Source organism: Monopterus albus, unplaced genomic scaffold (assembly GCF_001952655.1).
Source record: "Monopterus albus unplaced genomic scaffold, M_albus_1.0 scaffold31.1, whole genome shotgun sequence".
NCBI lineage: Eukaryota > Metazoa > Chordata > Actinopteri > Synbranchiformes > Synbranchidae > Monopterus > Monopterus albus.
In genome coordinates, this window is record NW_018127911.1 from 828981 (window position 1) to 846690 (window position 17710).

The window sequence follows — 17710 nt, forward strand, 5'->3', positions numbered from 1 at the left end:
CTCCCCGACCGCCCTCCGCTCCAGCGCCTGTGCCGGCCTGGCACTGCCTGACCCGAAGGGGGCGCGCTCCCCTCGGGGGACGGGCCGTGAAGGGGAGCCCCTCACGGTTCGCCCGCAGCAGCAGCGCCTGTGCCGGCCTGGCCTCGCCTCGTTTTGTTTTTTTCCTCTCCTCCATACTCCTGAAAATAAACAAATATAAGACAAAATGGAATATCATTTAGAAATTCAGATGAAGTGGGAAGTGATGACTACATAAAGTCATAAACACCATTAGATAATTTGATATTTACCATGTAGATGAGACGTCTTAAACTTCATCCTGCCCTCCACCTCTTTCTCTCTCCTCACTTTGAAAGAGAAATAGAATACCAGAGGAGTTGTTGTTAAAACCTTTTAAAAAACAGAGGCACAGATGATTTGTTCATGATTCATGATCAGATGTCATTATGCACCTATCGTCTCTCCTCTCCTCTACCTGTTTTTTATTTCCTTTGTTTTCTCATCTTTTCATTTCTTCATGATTATCAAAATAGTTGCGAATTTATTGTAGGTGAGTCATAGTGCAGCCTGTATGTGAGCCGGGAATGTCTTTGTGTGTTTCTGGGGTCATATGGGGATTAATATGAGTTTCATTTGTAAATCAGAGATTAGCTAACAATGTAGTTAATTATTTCGATGGCACATTTTATGTGTCTCACTCGGGTCAGGCAGTGCCAGGCCAGCAAAGGCGCAAATATTTAGAAATTCAGATGAAAACAGAGCCGATGACTACATAAAATCGTTAACATCATTAGATAAACTGATATTTACCATGCACATGAAAGGTCTTACACTTCATCCTGCCCTCCATCACTTCCTCTCTCCTCACTCTGAAAGATAAATAGAAGACCAGAGGGCCTGTAGCTCAGTTTTTAAAAACAAAGGCACAGATGATTGGTTTATGACTAGTATATAAAATGTAATTAAAGCAAATAAAATTATACTTACCTGTTCGAGATGTTAAAATGTCATTATGGACCCAACTCCTCTCCTCTTCTCTACCTGTTTCTTAATTCCTTTGTTTCTCATCTTTTCATGTTATTTCTATACAATTATCAAAATAGTTGTGAATTTATTGTAGGTGATCCAGGGTGCAGAATGTCACACAATATAAGTGAAATATAAAATAGATGAGCAATAACAAATCTAAATAGGCAGTAACACAAATCTAAGGCACTTTGAAGCAGCAGATGAAGGAAGCAATAAAAGTACAACAGGAACACAATATAATGCAAGCATTTGCAAAATGAGCATGTAAACGGTACAGATGGAATTACATGAGGTAGATCCTGAGTCAGCTGTTTAGGAGTCTGATGGCAGTCGGAAAGAAAGAGTTTATTTAAAAATAAAATGATACAGTTCAATATACTATAACATCTACTTCAAAATATGAAAACCCATTCTTTACCAAAAACAATTATGCTTAACATTTTGCATGAATATATAGTATTGATCAGATCAGTGTGTTTTTATTTTATGCTGACTGATGACATTCGAACCACTTCTGCTTCATTCACATTGAATCAGCTGACTGGTTTGGTTTGACAGGCGGAGCTTTGAAACATTGGAGCGATACAGATGTATTTAAGATGGATGAAACATCGCTGTGTCCTACGTCTTGTCAACACATTTTGGATTGCCTCGCTATGGAGCCATCAAGGAAACAATCACAAGTGTGGGAACATTTTGAATTGGTGCCACCGAATAATAGAAATAATATTTCCAAGATGTAAGCCTTATTGTCAAGTCTGTTATTCATACAGTGGATGTCCAATTTACGGGCCCCTCCAAATAAACACCGGAAGATCTCATTGTGGTTTCATAGGTGCAGTGTTTGCGCTGTCCTCAACAGCTGATGTATAACAATGCCTGTTAATGCTACCAGGATGGCGTGTTCGTCGGGGAAGTGTGTGTGTGCTGCCTATTTGTATGTAATGAAATGCTTTATGAATGTCCTGTAATGTTTTATTTTCAGGCACTGACCTGTGGAAGCTTCTTGACAAAGATGCAGAAGATGACAGAAAATCCCAGAACACTACTGCAGATTTCATTGTGGAGGTTCAGCGATATCTGTCTGCTCCTCCTCTGGACAGATCACAGGACCCCTTAGGTTACTGGTCGAGGCACAGATCCCTGTACCCACACCTGTTCAACCTGGCCAAACAGTTCCTGGTGACACCAGCATCTTCTGTGCTGTGTGAAAAGGTCTTCTCTAAAGCTGGGGAAGTTGTCTCAAAAAAGCGAAATCATCGTCTAAAACCATCTACTGTGGAGACACTATTATTTTTGAATAAAAATGCCTGAGTCAAACAAACACACTCAGTGTACACCAAGCACAATCAGAACACAGAATATATTATACTGTCAAAACAATGACATCCACAGTCTCAGTGATCCCTGTACATATTTACTCTGTCTAGTGTGTACGTTGGGATGAATAATTATAAATCCATTCCATATTCTTAAGAGTTCTTATGGGAGGAGGATTACTTAGGCAGTCAACATTTCATTTCAGATACTTTATAAGGCAAGGAAGAAAAACAGACACGTAAAATGAAGTTAGATTTCAGCTTTATTTAAGTAATATCCACATTACAACAGCGTCACCTTTGCAAGGTTGCACAACAACCACTGCACCAGCAGATGTCACCCACATTCTCAATGAATGAAGCTTCGAGTAGTGAACCAATTTTCAATACAATGGTCCAAAAGGGTTCAAAGCTTCATGGGGCCTCCTATGGCCATCACTACCTCAGAGCAACAGCTAAACATCTGCATACACACAGTGGTTATATTGGTAGAAGGATGTTGGAGATGGAGCTGTCAGGCAAGAGGTCAAGAGGTCAAGAGGAATGCCAAAGAGGAGATATATGGATGTGCTACAAGAGGACATGCAGTTAATTGGGGTGAGAGTAGAGGATGCAGAGGATAGAGTTATGTGGAAACAGATGATTTGCTCTGGCGACCCCCAATGGGAACAGCCGAAAGAAGAAGAAGATCTGCATTCACACAGAACACTGCACATTAAACTTTAAATTCAAAGGATCTACAGTAGGTCAACCTCATCGTCAGTGAGCTGTGGACGTCTGTGCCTTTGTCACCACTTCACCATCTGTCCTTCCTTAGACACTGTTGTCTTGCTGCCTTATAAACCCCATCCACTGACAGGTGGCTGTAACGAGCTCATCAGTGTTCTTCACTTCACCTGTCAGTGGTCATAATGTTAGGTCTGATGCTAACATGAGTTGTACTGCAGTTTGCTGCATTCTATCTGTATTATTTTCCTACCAACATACATACTTTCTGCATAATGGTATCTATCTGGTAATAATTTGAATGTGTTAGGTTAACCTGCAGTTTTTGTGAAATTGGTCCTCATTAAAATGCACATTTATGCAAATTCCTATCAGACCATCTAATGTATAAGTAAAGAGTTTCTGCTTTGAATTGTTCTAGACTTTCTGTGTTCAATAGCACATCTATTGCAGAGTCACAGACAGCAGCATGGACATAATGTCCCACCATCTAGGCTACAGTAGTAAAGGGACATAAAAAGATATTATGAAATAAAAATAGACTTTTTAAAAATAACACTTTGAAATAATAATGTCCACAATCACAATAAAAAATAACCCCTAACAACTCTATTAAGTAAGAATGATGAGATATTTCAAAATAATGACAAGTTTTAATATTTCTTGAATTTCACAAATTGCCTGTGCAAGTACTGTATATACAGTATTTTACACAATTTATTCATATGATTATTAATTTCAATGTTGTTTTTGTTTATTATTGAACACTCTGGATTTCCATAACAGGCTTTAAATCTGAACTGTTCTCCCTGTAAACCAGCACCAAGTGTTTAGGTACTTCCATATTGATACAAACCTTCGCTATGAGCTACCCATAATGGCTATAAGTAAGCAGCTACAGTAGTTTTCCTTTCAGCAAACAGCAAATGTACCACTGAACATTTTCACAGTATAAAGTCTTTCTCCAGCAGTCAGACAGTGTGTCTAACTTTGGATCAATGTGAGTTCGCTTTCATTATTCTCCAGTCTATTTGGAGAGCAGTACAGTCAGTGAACCTGTCTCTCTGCCAGCTCTATCTCTGGATATACTGTAGTCCCTAGGGGGGTTGCAGTATATTCTGAGTGCTATGCTTTAAAGAAAGAAGCATAACTCAGTCTTGGCACGGTTGATCTTTTAGAGATGCGCAGTAACTACAAATAAAACAGACACTGGATTAGAACTGTTTACATCAGGAAAGGCTGAAGGAAAGCTGAAGTGTTGGTAAGAGCTGACGGTTACCGCAGTCCCAGACAAGCACACAGAGCCGTAGCAAATACAGTGGTGTTAACTACCGAGCTATCCGGCTGCCATATAGGCACACATTTAGAACGTTTTCTGGTTTCAGTTTCTCACATCATTGTCACACGAGGCTGAGATTACACAGGGATCTAAATCACACACATAGAGGCTTTTATCGTGCAGCCCTAATAAATATCTATTTCAGTAGACTTCTTACAGTGATGGGGCCGTACAGTTTCTGTATTAATCTGTATGCTGACTCAGCATCCACACAAATATAACTTAAAAATACTTTTATTGATTAAAAAGCAAGGACATGTGATATTAGTCACTATTTTATTAAACAGTGTGAACTTCACTGACCCCTTGGCAGTTCTATTGTTACACATTTGTGTGCACAAACCTTGTTTTAAACCACACAGGTGGACAATGATGCTGAATTTGCCACTGTAAGCCATAGACCATGTAAAATATGCATAACACAAACTATGACGTATATTTTCTCCCATACCACCTCCTTTCTTACATCCATCAGGTTTCTGTGTAGGTACTCAGTGAAAGTGAAGATGAAATCAGATCATTATTTGAAAAAAGTTAAAATGGGACCAGATTCATCATTCCACTCTGTAAGTAGCAGCATTTCCACCTTTAAAGTGCATCATTACTTTTGCCTTGACTTTGGCTTGTCAACATTCTCTCTCATTTCTTTGATCATTTTAGAAGATAATTGCTGTCGTCCTGAGACAGTTTGGTTGCAGTGTAACTATATTTCTTAATGTCTTCAGGACCACCTGTTCTCATTACTCAATCGTTGTTTTAAAAAAAAAACTGGATTGTGACGTGATGAGCTGATCAGTGACTGAGCTCCTACAGGAACTAGTCATATTTCTGCATGAAAGTAGAACCCTGACAAAACATTTGAGGGCTCACAAACCACATGTTGAGCACTATTCCATTTGCAACTCAGAATCTGAGAGCACTGCAGACACAGATTTGTAAGGACAGGCCCTCAAATGTTATGGTGGGGATCTACTTCCATCAAAAGCACTTTGTCCACACTTGTATAAAATCCCAAATGCCAGTGGGTGATCATTTTGTGCATTACAATAATTAAAACTTGACAAAGCATCTGGACAAATAAGAAAGCAAATAAAAAAAAAAAAATCAATTTATCCACATATCAAAAAATTTACAAATGTTACAAAAAGGCACAATATGATATGCATAACCAAATGTGGTTTCTATCCACAACATAAAGGTCACTTTCTAGAGAAACTATAGAAGCAGCAGTGCTTTAACGAGTCGGTGTTAAAAGCTTGATATGTCGTGTGGCACCAAACACTAGTACATCTGTTCTAAAGTGACCTTCACATTTTGTACTAAGTTCTGACTATGGCTGACTTATAGATGACGTTTGGCAATTTGAGAAAAGAGCTTCTCTAACTTCAGTGTGTGTGCTTGCAGTGAACTTAATCATTGCTTTCAGTACAGGCATTATCAGTCATCTCTAGATTCCATCATCATCTGTGTCATTTAATCTTTTATGTTCTACTTATAAAAGACAAAAGCAGAAATGGTGTAGGCAAGCATACATAAACCCTAAATATTTAAGTATTTAACCTCACAATGATTCCAACTAGAAGAAACTGTTTTTTTTTTCCTTTTTATAGCATTTGAAAAATGTTCTTATTCTCCTGTAGTTTAACTTTCATTACACTAAAACTACAAAGCCAAATGCACACACGTTTATTTCTAGATTGCCATGTTTGATCGCACACACTGACATGTACAGTAGTATTCAAACACACACACACACACACACACACACACACACACCTAATTATAGACTTATTTTTAAAGTGACCAGATTTTCTGCATCAAAGTTGTCACAATTTATATACAGACACACACTTAACTTTGAACTGAGCAACATATAAACAACTTGATCCTCACAGTATTTATGCACACAGATACGCACCCCACAGAACTTACTGATCCTATGCTGGGATGTATGCAGTCAGTGTTCTTGTGCTTGCTGTTGCCGCTGAGATTAACCAGTGTTAGGCTAGTGGATTCTCAGGGGCCTGGAGCCCAGAGGACAACAGTTCGATCTGCAGAGGAGGACAGGAAGGTCCGGGCGTGGGGGTGCCACCTACACTGGATTACCTTGTCCCAGTGTTCCCCTGCTACTGTCTGAGGGAGGGGCTTTGTTAGGTCACCTGGGGTCAGAAAAAAAATCATCACAAAGAGCAATCAAACACCAGACACTGCAACTTTCTAACCCCTTGTGATACAGTGTGTGTATTTTATTTCTTTCTCTTCCCATGAGTTGCTACCTTGCAGGTCACTGATGATTATTTTGTTGTCATAGGATCCAGTCAGAAGATGATGGGCACCAGGAGAGAAGCGCACAGAGCGAATGTCACTACTGTGGGGGCGGTATGTCTGGACTATTCGGCCTCCTCTGATGTCATACAACATGCAGGTACTGTCCTCCTGACCAGTGGCCAGCAGGCGGCCACTGGGATCCACTGCCACTGAAGCAACGGCACTTCCTGTATGGGTCACAGTGGTGATAGGTAACACGTTTGCTGTGTGTGCATACTGCTTAAAACTACCTGATTTAGTTTTTCTTTACCAAGATTTAGCCTCATGAACAGAAGAACTAACAGTGTTGGGGAACTACATGTAATTTAACTACATTTTGCAGTAGTTCAGCTACATATTTGCATAGTGATTCAAGTAGTTAAATACTTTTTTGCTATTTTTTTTCAGATGTTAACTACTGAAACTACAAACTATTTTTGGCTACAAACGGAAAGGAATGATTTTTTAAATTGTTTTACATTACCATGCTGTTTTTGACTGGTTTTGAGCATTGGGAAGAACATTTTCAGTGCTAAACAGAGCCAAGTGTTGGATAAGAACTTTTGACAGACTGCTTGTATGTCATAAACAAGAGATTCTGCTCTGACAATGATAGGCCCATTTTTTTAAGACCAGTGTTTAAGCTGTTCGTACTGTCTAAAAAGGTGCAAGTTGAAGACTGTTTATTTAAGATTGTACAAGTCAGATGTTACAGAAATGCACTGCATTCACCCCCCCAAAAAATGGAGGATCTTATCTCGTAATTATGACTTACAGGATCTCATAATTACGAAATCATGATCTTGTAATTATGAGGTGATGCAAGGGTTGGAACGCTGTAGAACCAGCCTGAAAATAATCCGGTTTTAATGAATTCTTTAGTATCAGAGTAATTCAGTGATAGTTATGTGCACATATCTTACTTTTACAAGAAACAGCAAGAAGGCTATAATGTTGCCATAGATGAGTTACTGTGGGCTGCAGCTTGGCCCCATTTGTAGTCTATATTTGTTTATGTTCTGGAATTCCAAGTACACCAACTTACCTATTATCAGTTCATTTCTGCTATGTAGTATTCTACTGTGTTAATACTTAAGAAATCCTGCTCAGTATATGTAGCCTAGTGAGTTAAACTGTTGGCAGCAACTTTGAAGTCCATTTTTAGTCTATATTTATTTGTTTTGGAACACTAACTATGCTGAATTAGCTATTAACAGCTTATTTTGCTATGCACTATTGGATGTACTGACAGCTATTATTGAAATCACTTTGATACTAAAGAATTTGTTACAACCTGATGATTTTCAGGCAAATTCTGCAGCGTTCTAACCCCTGTATTATCTCATAATTACAAGAAAAGATCTCATTCTGAGATCCTGAACACACAATTACAATAGTCATAATTGCAAGATAAGATCCTCTAATTTGTTTTCTTTACTGTTTGAGTTGTAATTAATAATGCAAAATCCAGATTTGTTTACAACAAAAATATAACAGTCCTTGTGAAAAGCCCAGATAGGAATGTTTTATTTAAGAGAGGTTTATGGTCATTTTTTTGCTGATGTGACTTTTTTGTGGAATAATTGGTAGTATGCAAAGCTATGTTTTCAAAGTAGCTTCACCAAAACTGAGAACTATGGACTGATTTATCTCAGTGAGGAGCCACTGATGCATTTTAAATCAAACAGGGGATCAGTTCTGAGTGCAGATCTGCTTCCAGATTTGGACAGACTATAAGATATGGTATTTTACAACTTTTTTTTCTTCATGAACTAATGGTAAATGGTCTTATATTTGTATAGCGCCTTTCTATGCTTTACAGCACACTCAAAGCGCTTTCACACTATTTGGCCATTCACTCATTCGCACTCCCAAACACTCACACATTCACACACCGGTGACATCACCGGGAGCAACTGGGGGTTTAGTGTCTTGCTCAAGGACACTTCGACATGTTGACTGGACAAGCCGGGATTCGAACCGCTAATCCTCCGGTTAGGAAACGACCTGCTCTACCTCCTGAGCCACAGCCGCCCCAACTAATGTGTTCTACTTTGTGTTTTTTGTTTTTAATTTAGGTACAAGTAACTTGAGCTTTCAATAAGACTTGCTTGAAGTGCCTAATCTGAAGTTAATGTACCTTCTTGTGGGTTAACTGTAACTGTAGCCATGTAGTTCAGCTGATTTGCTGCTAAATAATAGATCAGCTCTAATGAAAGTCATGATATGACTTACCTGAGCCGTGCAGAGTTGTACCCACCACACGAACACAGCTGGGCACCCGCAAGTCCCAGAAGCGTACTGTCTTGTCCTGTGAGCCAGAGGCAATCATCCAACCTCCCCATGTGTACAGAGTCAAAATGTGACCTGTTCAAGCAAAATGGCAAAGTCTTACATACATGGAACATCTTTACCTTGTTGTTGCAGAAAAAATTATGTATTTTTCTCAGAGGTTTATGAAGGTTCTGTGTAAATGATCTGTCATATTTATAAACTGATTCCAAACCCCTATTGGTTCATCAAGACTGTTTTCCGTCACGCACCGGTGTGTCCGCTCAGGGCGTGAAGGCCTTGTCCTCTCTGACAGTCAGTAGTATAGATGTTGCAGTCTCCTGCCCCAGCGCTGATCAAGATGGATCCTCCACTCTCCGGGCCCTCCATGAAAGCCAGGTCCCTGATGGTACCATCATGCATGCTGAACTCCAGGTCTGGCCCTGAATGAGAGGCACATATTTGGGGTAACAAACAGATAGCCCCAGTCCAACTGAGTCTGTCCTCAATCAGTATGCTTCAACTTGTATTTTACATGGTCAATGTTTTTAGAAGCACAGTTAAAACATCAAATTGTACCTGTGGCATTGCAGCTGTCTGCATTGAAAGGTAGGACCTTGACATATTTATCATTGGAGCCGGTGGCCAGCAGTTGTCCACAGTGGCTCCAGGCTACACAGTAGATTGAGCCTTTGTGGTGTTTGTTCCTCCTAAAGCGCACCGCTGGCTGCTTGACTGTACCAGTAGCACTGAACGAGTCAAGAAAATACAACAGACAGATTCAGAGCTGTGCAAGAAGTGGTTTTAAATGCAAGGTAATGGTTGTAGAGAATTTGAAACTCGAATTTTCAGGATGACCCAACACTCAAACCTTTTTCTCTGCCTGGTCAAACATAGCTTATTCGTCTTTGCCATAGACCTCGGATGTTGATCAAAAACAGCAGTGAAACACACCACTGCACCGGGTGACAGATTTCTTCATTAGAAAACACAAGACCTGCATATTTAAAACAAATATACCAGTCTTGTGTTTCGTAATGAAGAAACCTGTCACCCAGCACAGTGGTGTGTTTCACTGGGGTGTTTTTAATTATTTTTGAACAACAACAGAGGTCTAGGGCACAGACAAATAAGCTAAACCAGGGTGGACACTGATAGTTAGTATATTAATTGTGAATAGAGGCAATTCATTGTAGGTTTTAGTCTCTGTATGGGGATTGTTGAAAATACTATTAATATAGAACATGACCAATCTTATCCATTCAGTCTAAATGTGTTAACTTTGGTAATGCTTTGCATGCCACCAGCTTCCATCATTATCCAAGTACATAAATAATACGTTATAGGAGTGTGTCATGGTTTGAATCTGTGTGAATGGCTCCTACCTGGTAGCTAGGGTTTCTGGGTAGGCACAGACTCTCAGGGTCTTTGAGTTGGAGCCGACAGCATAGAATGCTCCTGAGGGATGGAAGGCCACCGCGCGTACCGCCTGTGTGTCCTCGAGCTGGCTCACTTTAACAAACTGGGTTATGGGCTTCCCTGGCTGTACAAGAAGATGGCCTCAGAAATATGATCTATCACCTGTCATCACAAAGTTTTACCTAAACTTTAGATTAAATTCAGGCTAAACAACTTTAGGACGGTAAAAAGTTTAAGGATTTATTACACTAAACCTGATAATGTCAAACAGCAAGCAACATAAAGCTATAGACAACTTAAGAAAAACAGAGGCTGACTGACGTTTGTTTTGTCAGTAGTTTGCTGTACCTCATGTGTGTTGCGTATCACAGAGCAGCTAGAATCATCTTGAGAGGCGGGACAAGGCTGTCGTATTCTCTCAGCACTGGTATTCACAACACACACACACAAAGACAGATTACCTGTTAAGCAATTTCCTTTCTCAAAAATCTGACAACAGGGCACATGACATTTCTCTTGGGTTTCTATCATAGTGGATTTTTAGTGCAGCCTGAATATAAAGAGTGGCATGAAGGAAATGTCTCACTGAGCTCACCAATTTATAAGAAACAGCTTTAGGATGACTAGAAACCACTCATCAAACTGCTCAAGCATGACTTGACTAAAAGAGACACACCGCCTGTTATCCTATCAAAATTCAAACCAAATATGAGACTAGTTTTAATGATGTCAATGTTTTGGGAATGAACAGTAATCAGACATTCAGCAGGCTCTTACCTCTGACTGGCGTTAACTGGAGACTCACTCGGGTAAGGCGAGCTGTGGCTCCCAGTCCTTAATGTGGTACTGCTGGCGCTGGGGTGCTGCAGCCCCCCTGGCTTGTCCCTCGGGGGCCCTGTGTCTGCCACGTGGCGGATGTCGGCAGCTCTGGGGCTAGAGGTGCTGCTGTTCCCACTCAGTCCGTTCCACTGCTGTCCCAGATGTGCCATCGCCTCATCTCCTCTGTGGTCAATGCCCACATTCATCTCCTCCAACTTCTGAATGGATCTAAACAAAGATAAGATTTCATGTTGCACTGAGGCTGTGAGGCTTTTATTCACTAAACCACGAATTCTGAAAATTTTATTTGACTTCCTTACTTGCTGAGGAAGGTCTCAGTGAGGTTGTGTTGGGCTCCATCCTGCGGCTTCACCCCTCCCTCCAGCAGCATCTGCTGGTAAAGCTGCCTCTGCTGCTGCTTCTGCTCCAGATGTTGCTGCACGCGGAGACGCTGCCTGTAATACTCCTGTATGTACTCTGTGGAGTCGTGGCACTGGACAAACACACACAAGTACACAGTAAGTCAACCTGAAGTCTTGTTTTAGCAGTACATATAGAAATCTCTGAAGTAATACTCTGATATGATGTATTAGCCTGTAATCTGAATGACAGCATATGAATTACTGTTTTTCAGCTTTCTCTTCTTCAAAGCTTGGCATTGCTCATTATTGTTCACACACACACACACACACACACACACACACATTTTAATTGACAAACTCTCTCTCAGAAGCTACTACTGACAACTCCTCATCTTCCAGGGCCTTATCCTCAATCCATCCCATAAAAAGTTTCCAAGGACGTCATCATACCCAAAAGGTCTGACCATGTTTCTCATCATACCAATCCAAACTCAAGCTACTTTGCTCCTCTAAATGGGACCTAGGATGGCTAAAGATGAGTGATGGTGGATGTAGGCCATCTCAGGTATGACTGCACATCACACCAGATTATCTGTCTCTAATGTCCATGACCTGCATCCAATTTAGAGGGACATGGGAAGCAGGGGGCAAGTATCCCTTGAACAGTTGTGGCAGAGAATTAGGGAAGGATTTATGAGGTTGTGGAAGGATCAGAGGTCCAAGGGGAATCTGTTCTAAATCTCTTAAATCTGGATTAATGACTGTGGAAGGGAAGACTGAGAGAAAACCTTGCTGACTTTGGCTCAAGTAACCAGATAGACAACGTTTGCTATTTCTTTTAACAATCTTCACAAGAGTCAAGAAAGCAATTTAGCTTGGGCAACCAGAGGGTGAGATCCACTCCTCAATATATGAAAAGTCTTTGTGCTTATCACTGATCTCTGGTCTATAATACACGCACCATCACCATACATACTGTACCATAATATCCTGCTCACGGTCTGCAGTTTGTATTACCTCATTTGTTTCCGTGCTGCAGGGTGGCCCACCTTGTTTTCCAGGGGTCAAGGGTGTATGTGTGGTGTTGGGACCATCCAGGCCTTGTGGGTGTTTCCTATGTCAATTCACAACCAAATTTTAAAATTCAAATTGATTTGAGGTGAAGTAAGAAGCAAGACAAAACAGTGAAGGCCAAAAACTAGAAACACTTCATGTAACTTGAAGCCAGCTTAAAGAAATAGTAATTGTTACAAACTGATATCACTTGTTAACCAGTGGTAACAAAGTAAAATGTCAAAGCAACAGCTCGTCACTAAAATGATACGTGAAATATGTTTGGGTGTGTTTTCACTTCAAGAATGCTATGTCAAAGCAACAGCTCGTCACTAAAACGATACGTGAAATATGTTTGGGTTTGTTTTCACTTGAAGAATGCGTTCACTGTTATATATTAGATTCATTGCAGTGAAATGGTTAAGTAGTGACCTCACTTTGTATCAGTTGTGTGAAATAACTGCATCCAGCAGGTGGAGCCAGAGGGAGCCTGGCAACATCCAACAACATGACCAACTATTCAGTCAGCTGTTCTTTGATTTGATGCCTCAAACCACATCTCTGCCTATTACTAAATTGTGAAGCATTTTCTCTGCACTAACCCTGTATAGCAAACCTGTCAACTCACCTTTAATAATTTGATGGACTTTATGCACAGATTGGCAAGAAAAAGAGAGGGATAATATAACTAAGGTCCCAAAGCAAACATGAACACAGGAGCTGCAGAAATGGTCTGAGCCACGGAGACACCAGCACAAACATTTGAAAAGGGAAAACTTGTACTATTTCAATGAGGAAAAATATCTGCATTAACATTTTAGGGTCAGCTACTTAAGTACCCCTTGACCAAGCTTATTGTAGGATATTTGCCCTAATCTACCTTATTATTTGGAAAAGTAACACTGCTTAAAAAAAGAGGGGTTTTATTTTAATTAAGCATATTTGTAAGATTTAAATTTATGAAGGGTTGAAATTACAGTGCACCCATCACATTCAGCTGCAGGACAATGTGCTTTGTGCACCACTTTGGGAGATGACAAATAAGGCAATATATCTCTGTTAAAGCATGGCTAATGGGATTTATAGAGCTTCTGACTGTGTCATACAACAAGACAGCTCATTGGGTTTAATATAGGGCTGTGTACTGGCAAGAATCTGGTGATACAATACAGGGATTATGATCGAAAACTTTGACCCTTACCTCTCTGGTGAATCATCCTGCTGATGCACGTTATTCTCCACTAGGCTCCGACTGAGAGCAGACTTCATGTTTGCCCCCATACCTCTCTTGTCCTGCGCTGCCAGACCATGGGACAGACCATCGAGAACTGGATTGAGAGATCTGGACATATAGGTGTCAGCTGAATGAGGCCTCTGGCGGAAGGGTGAGGTAGAGCAGGGGGACAGGCGATTGATTAATGGAGTGAGGAGGTCGGCGTGGCCTGCTTTGCTGGGCTTCACCAGCCGGTCCACGTGGATGTTGAGGGTCTTCTGTTGGAAGGCGCACGAGAAGGCGCCTGAGGACAGGTTCTGCAGCCAGGATAGCAGCGACAAATCCAGTTCATCGCAGCCATTCCCGCACAGCAAATCCACACCGAGCAATACCTCGCCCTCTGAGATCTCCTCACCAGTGGCTTTACTCTAGAAAACAGAAACAGCATGATCAGGATCAGTGTCAAGTACCTCTAGGCCGTTCATGAACCATTCACTGCAAGATTAACAGCCACTGCAGTTTCCTAGTAACACTCTCAATGTTTAGGGGTCGTATTACCTGACAGAACTCGACACAACATTCATAAAGGATCCCTTTGATGAGCAACTGGAAGAGGCGGTTCCCACTCGCTCTGAAGCCCGCCTCACTCAGCTTCCTGTCTGCAGGGATGAACTCAGCTACCATAGTACAGGCTTCCTCAAAGCAATGGACACGTGCCGTGCTTGGATTCCAGTCTTTGAACTCTGCGTGGTGGGTGAGGCGAGGTAGGGTGAGGAGAAGACACAGCTTGCTGTAGTCCTCCTTGGACGGGCAGATCTCCTCCAGGCTGTGGAGGCACTTGACTGCCTCTTGCATGCTGAGCTCTAACTGTAGATGGTAAAAAAATAAAAATAAAATCTGAGGATTTTCAGTATGTGGCTGTGGTTTTAGTAGAATCACACTGGTATTTGTCTGGTGATGTAAAACATGTATCAGCCAGTGTTCAAAAGACCTTTAGGCTTAAGGAGCTGCAAACTCAAGTGTATTTATTTGGGTTTAAGTGGAAAGTACACATGCCCCATGATATTCTTATGTTTTTGAAGCACTTTTACTCTGCAAAAAATGTATTTCGATGGTGACACCATTTGTCATGTAAACAGTTTGTAGTAAAAATGGCTACTTTTAAAACTGTGGAAAACTGTGAAAAACAGAAGCCAACAATATTATAAAAACACCCAGTTTGTTGAAGTGGTTAGAGATCTTGTCCTTTAACCAGGACACAGAAAGTGAGATGACCTGTATGTACATACAGTATCTCTAAATAGCAATACCAATTTCTTGCTGGAACCATTCATGTTTAAGATCATCTACAGTACACTGTATCCAAATATTCATATAAGGCTTTACATCCCAAATCAGGCTCCTACTAACCATGAAGCAGCTCCATCAGAGCAGGGAGTTATCAGGCTGCTATTCCCAACTTGGTCAACCTAGTCAGACTACTTCTAAATTACACATATGCATACTAGTTTTCCAGTTAAATATATACATACATTGTGATGGTCTTCAGCAGCAGACATTGCATTATTTACACACAGAGCTTCCAGAAACTTCTGCTTCAGAATGATATAGCGGAACCTGAAACACAAATATCAGCATTAAGAAAAGTACTCCATAGTACATATTGATAAACCCTCATATGACTTTTCCTGGATTATTTTTGTCTGTTGTTCAGTGAGAAACAGAGGCTGTCTGTATACGACATCATTATGGCATTACAGCATCGGAACTTGACGTAATTTACTGGCACATCCAACCTGGTCACCGATGACGGATGGTGGTGATGGAGATGCTGTCTAACATGTCAGACCAGGCATTCAACTGGGTTGAGATCTGGTGACTAGTCATTTATCCAAGCTTTTCCTTTAATCAGTCACCTGTCCATAGATGGAGTAATCCCCACATTATTTCTCTCACCTTTTTTTGTCAAACTTGTCCATTCCTTCTAGAGGTTGAATGAACTGCATTACCTCCTCCCACTGACCGTCTAGAATGAGCTGCCTGTTGAAAACAGCAAATTAACAATTTAAGAGGCCTCTGCAAACCTTGGTACCATAACAGTGCTGCAATAAATAAATGCTGAAATAAGATAACACTGACTTTAGCCCTGTTATAAGCAATACAGCACAAAAAAAGCATTCACCAGTGGAGACTGAAATCTCTGTAAACCTAGTCTAATCTGTCCTGTCAGAACACCCTGGTCTTCTCCTTTGTGTCATGTGAGTGTGTTGACATTGTCATGTCACCTGAGGAAAAGCATATCATCAGAGTACAGGCCATTGATGACACTGCTCTCCTTCTCTAAGGCCAGCATGCTAATATGCAGCTTCCTGGAGTTGAGGAAGTCCAGGATCAACTTGATCACCTCCGCCTCCTTGATGTTGATTGTCTCTTCAGCTGTCATGGTTACAGATCTGTGGTGGCAGCTTAGAGCTGGCTAGAACACAGAGAAGGAAGAGGACCTAGGCATGCTGTTGTCTAAGGTGCATCAAAAGAGAAAAATCTTACACTTCGAACATTTCTCTGTGCTACTTCAGTACAATGCTTCCTTCCTTTATTAAATTAGCGGATGGCACAGCCAAAAAGAAAGGTTAAATAGTTGAACTAAAAAGATTTCATCAGTATTTAGTCTCTGTGCGACTGTCATGGTTACTACTTAAAAATAATATTTAGTAAACACAGAAATCTCATATCATTAATAATTAATCATTAATATGTGACCTAAAGTCTCTGTTTTAAAGGTTTTGAGATGTTTTGCAGACAAATAATATTAAAGTTAAAATCACAAGACCCTTATTGGATTAGAAAAACACGGTGGGTCAGATATCTGTAGCACACAAAAATCTACAACATTTAATAACCTGCATCACCAAATTTATTTCTGTAAAACTCCTAAATTGACTTTAAGTGTGTATGTGAGTTCATTGCTATGAAATATCAAAGAATGCAGTGCGCAAAGGTCGGTCTATAAATGATTAACCTCTGCAACATCACAGGCAAGTATTACGCATGATGCATGATGTCTGTGTACAAGCAGTAAAAGGCTGAGAGAGCAGCGATGCCTCCCGGTGTCTGCTGGAGGCGAGCAGCCGGCGACGCCGCCCTGTTCCTCCCCACACCCACGAACAACACCCAGCTCTGATCTCGAATGTACCAGCAGGTCTGCGGCCCAAATCTGACAGTCTCAGCACTTTTATCTGCGCTGTACGCATCCTGTTTGCTTGAGCGTAAAGACACGTCACATTAGCGCACACTTACACGCATGCAGGACAACTGAAACTAACGTCGGCATTCATTTTTACCTGAGTATGTGCGGGATATCGTGCATTACTACTACAGGCTAACGCGCCACCGTCAACTCCTCACCTGTCAGTCTGCGTCAACAGCACGCCGCATTAAAGCCCCTCCACGCTGTTGACAGTCTCCAAATGTAACAGTACCGACGAAGAACCGGTCAAAAAGGCGTCTGTGAACGATGAAATCCCTATCTGTGCTTCCAGCAAGCTCCCATTTACCTGCTCCTTGCTTGCGCACAGCGCGCGGTTGCCATGCGGACGCAGTCGCAAACCACCAGTCAGCTGTGACGCCCTGTGGTCACACCTACTGCACGGCGCAGACAAGCCAGAAAAATTAAAATAAAACAATGAAAAAATGTGTATCCCCTTCAAACTAGTGGATGTAACGCTTTAGTGAAAGAAGTAGGCTATATGATCACCCTGTTATTAAACATTTAAGTCATTACTAGCATTAAAATATTTCAACTATCACAAGTTATAACCTACTATTATGGCCAATTTCATAATAATTTATGATT

The 17710-nt window shown here is 41.0% G+C and overlaps 1 protein-coding gene and 1 long non-coding RNA gene across 4 annotated transcripts; both read right to left on the bottom strand.

Annotated features, from left to right (window-relative positions):
- Nucleotides 1-27: 27 nt before the first annotated feature.
- LOC109958176 (uncharacterized) lies at nucleotides 28-1135 on the bottom strand. The gene is made up of 4 exons (XR_002274636.1): nucleotides 988-1135; nucleotides 811-869; nucleotides 291-347; nucleotides 28-179 (listed from the first exon to the last, which is right to left on the bottom strand). It is a non-coding gene; the product is annotated as an uncharacterized LOC109958176 (long non-coding RNA).
- Nucleotides 1136-2968: 1833 nt separating this feature from the next.
- Nucleotides 2969-17529, bottom strand: LOC109958284 (WD repeat-containing protein 47-like). 3 transcript variants are annotated; one of them, XM_020596817.1, is made up of 16 exons: nucleotides 17412-17529; nucleotides 16143-16333; nucleotides 15814-15897; nucleotides 15390-15474; nucleotides 14416-14724; nucleotides 13846-14285; nucleotides 12609-12705; nucleotides 11550-11722; nucleotides 11188-11457; nucleotides 10759-10834; nucleotides 10377-10534; nucleotides 9571-9740; nucleotides 9264-9434; nucleotides 8956-9087; nucleotides 6690-6908; nucleotides 2969-6572 (listed from the first exon to the last, which is right to left on the bottom strand). In XM_020596817.1, the coding sequence occupies exons 2-16, from the start codon at nucleotides 16298-16300 to the stop codon at nucleotides 6430-6432; spliced, it is 2685 nt and encodes an 894-aa protein (XP_020452473.1). In that variant the 5' UTR covers nucleotides 16301-16333; nucleotides 17412-17529; the 3' UTR covers nucleotides 2969-6429. The 3 variants fall into 3 exon arrangements, with proteins under 3 accessions (XP_020452473.1, XP_020452472.1, XP_020452474.1); XM_020596816.1 differs by having other exon boundaries at nucleotides 17263-17529; XM_020596818.1 differs by lacking the exon at nucleotides 17412-17529 and adding an exon at nucleotides 16877-17051.
- Between the last annotated feature and the right edge of the window lie 181 nt (nucleotides 17530-17710).